Source organism: Pezoporus wallicus, unplaced genomic scaffold (assembly GCF_028554395.1).
Source record: "Pezoporus wallicus isolate ANWC-B61680 ecotype Strahan unplaced genomic scaffold, APGP_CSIRO_Pwel_v1 contig_2132, whole genome shotgun sequence".
NCBI classification, from domain to species: Eukaryota; Metazoa; Chordata; class Aves; order Psittaciformes; family Psittacidae; genus Pezoporus; species Pezoporus wallicus.
In genome coordinates, this window is record NW_026637551.1 from 2,514,657 (window position 1) to 2,527,468 (window position 12,812).

General features: G+C 34.5%; 1 protein-coding gene across 3 annotated transcripts in view; it reads left to right on the forward strand.

Annotated features, from left to right (window-relative positions):
• The window catches only part of CNTLN (centlein), a 190,209-nt gene that overhangs the window by 160,617 nt on the left and 16,780 nt on the right, over positions 1–12,812 (forward strand). For all 3 annotated transcript variants that reach the window (XM_057406298.1, XM_057406299.1, XM_057406300.1), the window contains 4 exons: positions 298–395; positions 2,126–2,252; positions 3,832–3,969; positions 4,330–4,515. In XM_057406298.1, the coding sequence (XP_057262281.1) occupies positions 298–395; positions 2,126–2,252; positions 3,832–3,969; positions 4,330–4,515 (549 nt within the window). The remainder of the gene's footprint in view (positions 1–297; positions 396–2,125; positions 2,253–3,831; positions 3,970–4,329; positions 4,516–12,812) is intronic.

Here is a 12,812-nt window from a genome sequence, read left to right on the forward strand (position 1 = left end):
TCTGTTGCCTTTTCAGCTGACCGGAAAATGTGGTGCTGATAAGTGAACTGGGCTTGCAGGTGTACTGGGGAGCATCTATTAATCATACATTATTAGAATGTATCACTGATGTTGATTATATTTGCCAAGGAACGTATTTTTACTTAACTGTTGCTAGAAAGTAAGAATGCTGCTTTTGTACCAATTAATTTCTAAGAACATTCATAAAATACACAGCCCATTATTTCGATTTTACTGTTGACTGCTATAATATTCAGTCTGCTTTATTTATTTATATTTTAATACTTTTCAATGTAGAATTCGAATAATGAAATCACTAAGCAATCAACCACCATTAAGTCACTAAAAAACGAAGTCCAGGAAAAGGAAGAACGCATACAGGAACTACAAGCAAAGTAGGTTCACTCTTCTATCCATTGTGTTTGGTGCCACCCAGTGGCAGCTGTATAATTGTTAGAACATTAACCATTCCAGATAGAATTTTAAGAGACTGTTTTATTTTTCTTTTTGTTGCAGTCTTGCAGAATATTACGGGTTTTTTTTGCAAATTGAAGCAGTATATGCTAAAACTGCATTTTGTGTAAATTGATAAGTGATTAGCTAGCCACAGTAGTGTCTGTATTGCAATAGGAATACCTTCAATCAAAACTCAGACTCTAGACCATTTTATCCTTGATGTAAGTCTAAATGAATTCTTCAGCACTGTTAAACACAGTCTTTCAAATACATTAATTCTTTGCCTAGGGGCTAAGAGGCGTGTCAAGGTTCAGATGCTTAAACAAGATTAAACATCCAGTCTTGAATTCATAAAAAGTTCAAAGGGCCAGTTGTGTTTGTTTCTATTTTAATTGATTAAGGTTTATTACTTATTTAGATATTCACATGTATTTTTGTGAAGTATGCAACTGAGACTTTTATTCTACCTACTTTACCTGATATAATGCTAATCTCTAATTTTAATTACAATTTTATTACTATATAAAAATAAGATGTTACTATAAAAACATAACCTATCTGTGAATTTCTTTTCTGCGCCAGAGTGTAACTCCTTTAATCATTCTTTCTTTTGTTGTTGTTTGTAGAAAGAATGCAGTTTACTTACCTGAAATTACTTCATATCAAAAACAGAGAACTATTGAAATTGTTAAATTGTCTGCATTTTGTATTTTCTGTTTTAAAGTGAAACTGAATTTTTCTACCAAAAGACTTACATTTAAAATAGAGTTACTGGTTACCATGCTTCCTTTATAAAATAGATACTGTTTTTTTCATAAACTGTAAGATACAATCACCAAAATAACATTAATAGTATAAATGTGAAATACATAGAAATTTTAAGATGCACTCTTTTTCTCTTTTTTTTTAATATGGTGTTAACATGATATCAAGAATGTTTTATTTCCGAACATATTATCATGCATTTTGCTTTCATTAAAAAAAAATATAAAGTCCAGAAGTCTGAACACATTTAAGTATTGCTTATGTTTCTGTTTGAAATACTAATTTGTATTATAACAATGGAGGCTTAGTATAACGGATAATTTTGTAATTGAACAGAGATTATTTTGAGTAAATAAGAGTTTCATTTTTTTGAGAAGTTTCTGAGAAATGCTGATGTTACTTCTAGGTTTTGCAGGTTTTAAGAATTATCTTATTATAGAGATGTAGATTTTTCATGTATTTCTCAGTTGAATGAAAGGAGACTGCCCCCTTTCACTTTTTTTTTTAATTAAATAATTATGAAACATCAGAGACATTTAATGAATTAAATTACTAAATTTTGTGTGTTCAACAGGCTTTTTGCCTTTTTTGAAAATACCCTAAAGAAGAATGATTATGATTTCAGATTAGACAAGTTAGTGCATATACCACAGCAAAAAACAAATCACAAATTAATTGGATATTTAGAAATAGGTCTGTTTAATAAGAGACTTGAAATTGGTTTTAATGGTAGAGAATAGAGTAAATTGCACAAAATGCACCAGCCTTTAATAAAAAAAAGATGTTTTAAAACTACAAGAATGATAATTCTTGTTCTGCATTTATACGTTTTAGTTGTTTGAAGTAGTTCCATATTAACAATGTTTTCTAACAGTGACATGCAGTGTAACTTTGTTCCTTCTAGGATTTCTCGATTGGAGAGGGACCTTATTATGAAAAGACATTTGATAGAAGACTTAAGGTCTCGCCTAAAAGCAAATCAAGAAAATGAGAAAACTTCTAATGAAACATTACAAAGTCTTGAGAGAAAGGTACTTCTTTATTGCCATTGATAGTTTTAGGAAAGGCAAAAACTGGTGGATTTACAGAAGTTACTTCAACACACTGTACTAAATCAATATATTGCTTTAAGCAAACAACATACAGTTATGGGTGAAATTCCCTCTGCTATAATTTGTATAAAATCAGTATATGGTGATAGTTTAGATGCATTCAACATAATTGAATGTATCTTCTTAAGAGGTATAATTAAATATTAAAGTATTCAGAACAATGAGTTGCGAGGATATGCTATAAGGAGTTAGATTTAGTTTTATGCACTGTTAAGTTTGTGAGATATAGTAGACCTGAAACAAATGTGATTTTACATGACATGCGCTAATGAAGTCCATGCACCTCTCCTGCCTATAGTAGCTAAATGCTTTAATATGTTAATCTATTTTCTACTCCAATGTTATGAATGATTCTGAGTTCTTAGCATAATGTAATTGTCTGTTCTATAGCAAATTATTTTCTCCTGCAAAATTCTAGGATGATTTCAGTGAAGCTAGAAGAACTTGTATATATTTTGGCATATTTTTATGTTATCCAACCAACTTACTGCACTTTGGCCTTTAAAGCAAAAAGACTATGATATTTGTTTGAGAGGTTATGCAGCTTATGACCCCAAAATAGAGAGAAACAATTTACTAGTTCGCTTTTGGTTTCCTAGAATGTGGGTGCTTATTGTATATCACAAGCACCATCTTTGCTTGCAGTTATATAGCATTTTCAGTTCTAGAGAGAGCTTCTGTCTTACCCTCCATGGCAAAGATACAATGTTAGTAAGAAATCTGTAGCCAGAGAGCGAGAGCTTAAGTAGGCAAGGGAGATAAAGTAAGAAACAAGATAAATACCTGGGTTTGGTTTCAGACAAAAGATCTAGATTGGCATTACATACTTTGATGTATTTTTATGCTGTTCTTTGAGTATTTTATATGCTGCATTTCTCAGATTCCAGAGAATCAAATTCTATACATTAATTTGATTATTCCACATGGAAAATCAACTTGATAAATTTTGCGTTATCTTCGGCAGAAGATCAAAGAAATTCCCTGCTACTCAGTATTGCCAGGAAAAAAAAATGTGATTAATACTGTCAGAAGACCTGAATGATTTTCTAGGAGCATTGGTCTCTTTCATTTTACCCAAAATCAGTGTTTTCATTGTATGGCAAAATGATAATAATTAGCTAAAAGACTTTACAGACTATTAGCTTGCAAACAGTTACCATTTATTCAGCTGAGTTTTGACTAATGTTTTTACCTCTGATAGAAAAAATGACTGGAAGTTGTGGTTTGCTCCCTTTTGCAGGCACTGTGACGGCACAATTTTTATAAACAAACCACTCTGCACATGAAGAGTTTTTCTTTACACTTAATATAAGTCAAAACTTTATATAACAGGATTGTATGCAATCTTTCTTTGTTAAAGACTAATTTCAGAAAAAGGTTGTTTAATCAAATTATTTATATAATATGTGCAGTATAGGTAAGCTTAGTTTTTATTTGATTTTCATTTTTGAGTTTTGTATCTTAATAGAAAATTGCTCTTGTCCATTCATTATTTCAGGCAAAGGCACTGGCTGAAGACTGTTTGAACAAAAAAATTTCCATTGACTCACTGAAACAAAAACTTAATGTAGCTACAAAAGAGAAGTCTCGATATGAGCAGATGTATCACAAGGCTAAAGATGAGTTGGAGAAAAAGGTATATTGGAGTTATGATAGCTCCACTTCAGAACTTCTTCATACCTCACTTTCAAATGGAAAGTTGCAAGGTCACCAGCTTAGACTATTTAAATACAGAAAGGGAAAAAAGAGCAGAATAATAGTAATGTGTTTTTCTGATTTAATTGTCACGTCACTGAAATTTAGAGACTGAAACATGGATGTGATGACTGAAAATGAAATATTTTTTTCTGTTGAAATTACATTTTATGTGTTGCAAATAGAATATTCTGTGATGTTAACCACTGTGTGGGAGGCTGGTTTGTTCGTTCATTTTTTTGTGGCACATGGATATCAGCTTTTAATATATCACTGCCATTTCTCCGCAAATATATTTCAGGATCACAAGCTTACAAATCTAGAGAGCAAAATGACTGAGACTGAATGTGCCATGGCTGAACTTGAGACTGCTGCATCTCAACAACTACATAGCTTGGCTAAACAAAGCAGACAGGCTTTGGAAACTCTGCAGAAGCAGCTGCTGCTCACCAATGACAAAGTAGAACAGTTCATGACATTTGTGAAGGTTTGAGATTTGATTCTCTTTTAAGTGTTCACCTAAATAAAAGTATTCTTGAGTGAAAGCAAAATGTAAAAGATTAAATGAGGGTAATCTTTGGTGCATTCCCTGTTCTGAAGCAATTTTTGAAGTTCCTGCAACTCAGTTCTGAACTGATCTAAACAGGGAGAAGAGTCAATGGCTCTAGGTATCTTTCCCCTAGACTTCTGAAGATTTCCATAATTTTTATTGGTCATCATGGTGTATATGACTGCCAGTGTACTTGTTTTCAAGAAAAAAATACTTAGTTATGTAACAAATTACTCTGCCAAAAAAAATTCCTGACATATTTAAGAAAATAATTCATATCTGTTGATTAGTGCGAATTACCTCATTTTCCATATTCATGTGCTTTTTATTGTGGAAATATTAAATAAGGAAGCTTCTATGTTGCAAAATTGAAAGTAGTTTTAAGAGCAGTATGTAGAATATTATTTCCTTATTTTGGTTATAATCTGCTACAGTGCATCACACAAGAATACTGTGTCTGTGGTTTATACAGATTGCTTCATCATACTACTTCAGTATGTAGTTCTATAAAATGACTAGTCTGGTTTGTATCTTAATTTTGAAATATAAATATTCCTTATTTTTCTGAAATATGCATTAGTAACTAAGAATTGCAATGCCTATTCAGTATATATCTATCTTGAATTTAGTATATAAATATATAACCCTAGAATAGTTAGGGTTGGAAAGGACCTTCAGATCACCTAATTCCAACCCCCCTGCCATGTGCAGGGACGCCTCATGCTAAACCATCTCACCCAAGGCTTTGTCCAACCTGGCCTTGAAAGCTGCCAGGGATGGAGCACGTCTGAGTCTGAGCAAGTTGTTTGAGCAAGTCAGATGGCATCTGAAGTAAATGGTATTTTAATGCACTATAAAAAGAAAGCATATGTAGTTATCTCTTCATTAGTAACTTCCCAGCGTGGATTGAAATTTAGTAACTTAAGTACTTGTACATTTTACCTTCATTCTGTCATCATCAGATAACAAGTCACTATCTACATGGCAGTTTTCAGACCTGGCGTTGGCCTGAAATGCAAAATTCACATAAATAGAAGACTGAACAATGTTGAATGCTCTTTAAATCCTGAATTTAAAGAATTTATAAACTAAAATATCTAAAGTGAAAATGATGTTTGACTTTCATGAAAAAAAAATGTGCCTGTTATTTAAAAAATTAATTATTTTGGCTTTTAAGGTTGTGATTAAAATACAGGCTATCTTCTGCTTGCCTTGGTTTGTAACCCTTGGGAAAGTGGTGCAAAACCAAACATTATGCTCTGTGATTTTGAACTATCTTGCCTATTATTGAACAAACTTATATTTTCATAGGGGAAAATGTGCTTTTTTTCTCAAACAGACTGTTTTCTCTGAGAGTTAAAAGATGAGTGTTCTTTTCACAGCTGCATGCTTATTTTTGGCAAAGTATGGGAAAGCCTGTATTAATGTATTATTTTTTTTTTAATGAAATACTGCTATGTTATTGACAGAGAGGTGCAACTCAGTCTCCATTCAGACTGCTATTAATTTTGGAATGACTTTATTGAATAAACTACAGTAGCTATTATAGGCAAAAGAGATAGACAAGTGTCTTCTTGTCGATACTTTACGTACTCCAAAATGAAAAATTTTGTCAAAAACTAGAAAATGAGAAAGTAAAAGATCTTCTATTCTCAAAAGCAGTTTAATGAGGAAAATTGCCTATTAGCAGCTATTATGATAGTTCATTCATCATTGAATAAGACAGCTGCCTGTCTAGTTACCATATTGATCTACTGTATGTGAAAAGTATGTTAATATGTAGTTTCTCTATAAATAATAACATTTGGCTAATAAGGCTAAATATGTAGTTTCTTGCCTGGATAAAAGAATATGCATGCATATTTGAAGTAGCATTTTTGCTGACTACTGTTCCTCTGCAGAATGATCTTTTGAAAATAAGATCTGTAAGTTCCTCAGTAGACTGCTTCATTTAGTTAGGTAGTAAATATTTATGGGGAAAAAATGGAGTTCTCTCAAATCAGATTTTATTCACAGTATAACGCTGTAAAAAACATAGCTGAAAATCCTCTGTGTTTCTGTGGAATTTTGTAGTATATTGAGTAAATCCTGTTAAAAATACCTCTTACGTATCTGTTGCTATAACCCACATAGGAAGGTTGAGGTGGCACGGTAAGTGGTAGTACTCCTTCCTGCACCAACTTGTCCTTTGAAGTCTGCTCTATCTCATTCTTCTCTTTCCTTCCAGGTAGATGTTAATTTTCCCTGATCTTGGTCTTCACTCAAGTTTCAGTAACTCAACTAAATAAGTTTTTCTGTATAGAGATCAATTTTAAACCATCTGTTGCTTAACGTATTTAATATATTTGTAAGATGCTCTTGTCTTTGCTTGCTATTCTGACCACCTCACAAGCCTTACTTGTTTTTCTGAGTGCAGGTGTAATCAGTTGAGTGCAGTTACTTTTCTAGCTGTTCCATGTCTCTTGTGACATTATATAGTTCTTTTTTTAACACACAACAATTAAATCATTTCCATGTTGCTAATTAATAGTTACAGCTAATTATAGGACAACAGAGAAACTTCAAAGAAGAGACTGTGGCTCTTTCTGTTTATAGCAGACACTGTTACTCACCTTTAGAGTTATTGATAACTGAGAACCACAGGATCTTGAATCCATTTGGATCAATATACGAAGTTGCAAAACCTGGGGGAGAAACCTCTGATACAGAACACTGGATCAAATTAGAGGATATGATTGGTGATTTACTGCTTAACCACATATTTGTAATGTACAATAAAGCATTTCATTGCTATGGAGAGCTCAGTTTGGGACAACTACACAACTAACTAAAATTGTTTCTACCAATGGTGGAAGAAATATTCACAGTCAAAAGTTGCTGTATCCAGTATAAGTCATTATTGGACTTGGATAGTGATATAGGGATCAGGTGTTACATCTCAAATGAAACTAAGGCTGTAAGTATAATGTAAGCTAGGCCAAATAAAACATTTTTATTACAAAAGAATACGAAGTACCTGCAAGAGGGACCAGGTGGCTCTGAGCGTGTTTCAGAAGCCTTTTTTACAGTTACTTGTTTTTATCCCATCCAAATTCCAACAGCACCATAAATTCTCTTTGAACCATTCATCCAATTTCTATAGTGCACCACTGGTCAGTATTTTATATAACATGTACTGCATTATCAGATCCTCAGCCAGATCTTGCCAGTTATGTGCAGCACAGCAACCAGAGCATAATGTTTTTTGTTGTACAATTTGTAGTACCTGTGACAATACATACAGCCACTGCATAAACTTAAAAAACCACTATGAGACTACTTGACTGGATGTCTATTGAAAATAAGGTAGAACATAATAGTTTGCTATGAAACGGTCCAAAATCCTGCCTAATTCTGCGGGAATTCTGTTTTCCTGCATTACTGTATTTGGTGGGGTTTTAGTGGTTATTTGTAGGTCACCTAAACTTTGACCACATATTGCTGTTATGGATCCCTGTAAGCTCAGACCTCAGTAGTGTTGTCTGTCCCATTCAGCTTGTACATTAGCAAAACTACTTTTTATAAGTTAGTCTGTGGTGGTGACATCTGCACTAGCATGAAAATACTGGAAGTTTTCTGAACTTGAGGATGACATTTTGAAGTTTTGATAAGGCACCTATATTCAACTGCAGTTTCAATAAATAGGTGATGGCAGCTAGATGCTTCAAAGTCAGCTAAATGCATTTCTCACTTCCACAATGCCTTTGTAATTTGAGACTTACATGCCCTCCACAGAGGATACCCACTGAAACACAGTTCACATCTGGTCTGTTCTGGCATTGTTCTTGATAGGTCTCCAGTATAACCATCTGATAGAATTGACTGCCAAAATCAAGACCCATGGCAGTTTACTTGGCAAGCATAGTGGATCTGCCTAGGGATCTAACACTCTCTTAAGACATCTGCCCTTATTTCTGCTACTCAGAGCAGGGCTTAAGCTAGGTGCATTTCCCCCTTGCTCTGTTGTTTGACATACAGCTATGTGCAGCCACACATCAGAGGCCTTTTTTCACCTCTGCTTGGTCAAGTGAAATTCTGCCACCTATTTGTCATTCAGCCAGCTTACCTTAGATCCCAATGTATGTATGTCAGTCACTCTTACCTTTCTGCAGTTTATCTTGAAACCTCCCATCAACTGTGCCATGGCATATTTTCTCACTGCTATCTTGGGCTGTAGTTTAATATGCAGTTTAAGGTAAAAAAGTCACCTCTGAGTGACTGTCACTGCTCATTTTTGCCAATATGAAACTTCTTCCCTCCTCCATTTATGAAATGTTGTCATAAACATTGTATGGGTCAGTTGTGAGCTAGCTCATGAAAATGCATGTTAACCTTTTGAAAACCCAGAGCACCAGCTTTTGTGTACCACAGAGGGTCAGAATAAGGACATGTTTACATGGTTGCAGGCTAGAGGTGCTGGGACTGCCCTTTAGTGGCAGTGCTAATTGAAAATGTCACACCAAATTTCTTCCTGTTGCACAGAATAAGTCCAATTAACTCACCACTTTCATGTTAAAAAATTCATGTCATTCGGCAATTTCCTGTTATTTACCATTGTTGTCTTTTTCTCTTCAACTATTCTGTGTTGGGAAAGATAGAGCATTGCCAGGAAACATGTTCTTCTCAGAATGACCATATGCAGATCACATCCTATTTGCCCTGTATCTCAAAATAAATGAGGGGGGAAGGAGGGGGAGATGAGGCAGAGGGGAAGAGAGATAATTAGTAATTGGGTTGGGAGGCTCAAATATCTGGGAAATATTCTGTTGGTTTTTATCTGCTCCTTTCCAACAAGAACAACACAAATAAACTGTTACTGCCTGTACCTCCAGCTACAAAGTCAGGTTTTTGGACAGAAGTAAATCCTTGCAGGGACTTTCAGAATTGTCCAGTTACTGTGAGATGTAAGGAATATTCTTTATAGGTTGCTTCCATTAGTGAAAGTATTCTTAAGCCCTGAGGATTTAGTTTTCTTGGCAATACTACTGCTCCAACTTCTGCCTGGCTCAGGGTGTGCAGAACATGCTTTTTATAAGGGTACTCAGGTCAGATGTGGAACGGTACTTGAATAATCATTCATCCAAGAATGCTAAGCATAATAAGTAATTGTAAAATTTTATAATTGGAAAAATTGTATTTAGGAAATTTACACAATTGTGTATGAACCAAGCTGATTTGGGAGTATTGATCAAACAAAGGTTTCTTCAGTGGGTTACTGGGACATTTTGCAAATGACAGCAGATAGTATCACTTATGTAGGTCAGCACTGTCAGTTTTGCTTTGAAAGTGGACACATATAATATGACTTCAAGTTGTCAGAAAATATTCCCAATTGGGAACACTTAAAAGCCAACAGATATTTCATTTATTACACTCCAAACTGCCAACTCTCTACCTAGAAAAGTGTATCCAGAGCGATTATTTCGTATTCTATTGAGTAGATGACAAGTCAGCCAATCTATGTTCAGTCAGAATCAACATAGTATTTATTTACAGGGATGTGTTCCAGTGTGATGAGAATCCGTATTCCTATCTTCAGAATACACACCTTTAAGAGAAGGTGTTCTATACACAAAGCAAAATTTCCGTAACTGAAAGTCACCATTAAAAAAATCAAGCATTTATTGGTTCTTTTTTGCTGTGCATGCTGCTTTAGGAAAAGAGAAGAAACACAGCTTTTATTATGAAATACCAACCTTTCTTGGTTCTGAGAAGAAATCGGTGATAAATTAATATAATCTCCATCAGGATTACTCTGCATCTGGGATTTAGGCAAATTGAATCAAAGGCCTGAATAGTGACAGTGAATATCTATTAGACTGTAAACAGAATAATAGGCCCTGTGAATTTTAATGAATGAAGTGAATGGCTGAACTCCTATAGTATACAGAAGGCATATGGTTAGTGATGCATATAGCGTGACACAAACAACATATAATGTAGACATCTTAATGGATAAAACCTTGATTGCAAAAATAAAGAATAAATAGATTTTAAAAACTTTTCCATACCCTTCTTTTTCTTTTTTTTTTTTTTTTTTTAGGCTTAGACGGGTAGCACTTCACTTTGGGATGGGACTGTGATAGGTAAAGACGATAGCAGGTATACCTTAAAATATGATGATTTGTTATATCCCACTCCGTATTAAGAGTTCAGTGGAAGTGATTTAAACGATTCAAACTATGTAACCAAATTGCAAGGTGTGTCATGTTCCTGTAGCTGTGCATATATGTCTCATGCAAAGTGTAGATGCATGTCTGAGACAGGTGATTTTGTTATTAGTCCTTCTCTCATTGTTCTGACAGTGACTGGGAACTATAGATGACATAGTAGACTGTAATAGTAGCTACTGTGTGAACAAATCCAACAAACTTGAGCTAACAGGAAGCTATTTTCACCAGCTTGCAAATAACTTCCTTTTCTGCTTCAGGGAAAAAAAAATAAATCAAGTTTTTCAGAGAATGAGACTGCAGCAGGCTCAGCTGGGAGCTACTTGGAGACTGCAGTGCAGTGTATAGATCCACCTGTGATTCCTTTAAATGGCTTGGGGACACTGCTTTCTAAAGCTGACACTCAGCCCTATGCATAATGTGGAGAGAGTCAGCAGGATGCTTTCTTTAAAAATGATTACCAGTTTAGGGTCTATAAGATGGAAACGGTGTTGACTGGAAAAAGGGATAACTGGAAGACTTGGGGGATGGATACTTTACTACAAAGTATATCATGAAGGTTCAGGGTGTGAAGTGATTGGAGAACTTTTTGGCAAAATCACAGCAAAAGTAGCAAAACTTGTAAAAGATTATAAGGGTCTCCTTTAATGATTTATTTAAGAGTTCATGTAGAAGTAATTCTTTGATGTATGTTGATCAGATTATTAGGAAAGCAATCTGAACCAGGAACAACAAAACCCACCCATATGCAGAGCCTTATGAAGTCTCCACAGTAATTTTAAAAAGGTGGGAGTTGAGGGGATTCCCCAGTGTAAGTGCTGAAAGAGCTACTGAGAGGTGGGAAGAGCTCTGGGAGAGTGGAATCTTAAAAAACAACAACAGTATTTTATGAAAGCACAGTTGATAATAGTTATGTGTATTTTTAAAGATTATAAACAATGCCAGAGCTGACCTCTTAAAATAGGTTTTAAGGACGTTTGTTTCAGCAATGCAGTAGTCTCACACATGGCATCTGCTTTATCATTTTTATACCTTTCATGCTTTGTGCGTGCTTCTGCAGAAAGATAGCATAAGCTCAGACACTGAACTGAGTAACAGGAAATCTTGTTGCTCTTCACATCATGGTCACTGACCTGCTGTGTGACCTTTGGAGTATTGCTTCACCTCAGTGTTTCTTGGTCTGCCTTGAACATTCTTTTTTTGGGGATGTCCAGTGTAACTGGACATCGCAACTGCTGACTTTGTCTGCCCTAACTGCTCAGATAATAAACTTTATGAGAACCCAGGCATCTCTTACTGTATGTGTGTGAAGCTCTAATGTCTGTCAGTGCTTGGTTTTTTTTTTTTCTTTTTTCTCTGTATAAATAACTGTAATATATGGTATTTTAAAGTAATGATACTGGGTTTGCTAGCACCTGTGTAAATCAGAGGTAATTCTGTTGAAACCAAAGAATTTACAGCAGGGGAAAAAAAATATGTAAATGAGGTAGGACTTAAATGCTGAAGTAAATAGGGCTTTAAATTATTATCATTGCCTATTTCACATAAATATAATTTTAGAAACCAATATATTTTGACAGAAATACTCTGCCTGTCATGCCACACTGATTATACATATTTCAACTTATTCTCTGCTATAAAGAAAACTATTCTTTTTTCCCTGTTATAGGTCACAAAACATGGTACTGTGCTGAAAATTTAGGAACAGTACAATGAAAACTTGGCATATTTGTTGATACTTAAAAAAGAAGCATCAGTCTGAAAACAGGTTGGTCTACAGCTAAAGTTTCTGACAGTATTAAACTTAATGTAAAGGAGAGATTAGATCACTGTAAAGCTTTATTATTTATGGCCAAATGTCCCTCATATCAGTAAATATATGCTGTATGTTCTATAAATGAGGTGTCCAGATGACACAGTAAGTGTGGCTTCATTCTATTTAAACTCATGTTAAACACATGAGTGCTGTGAAAAGAAGCAGATTTTTAAAAAAATATTTCAGGCATAAATGAAACTGCTATAGCT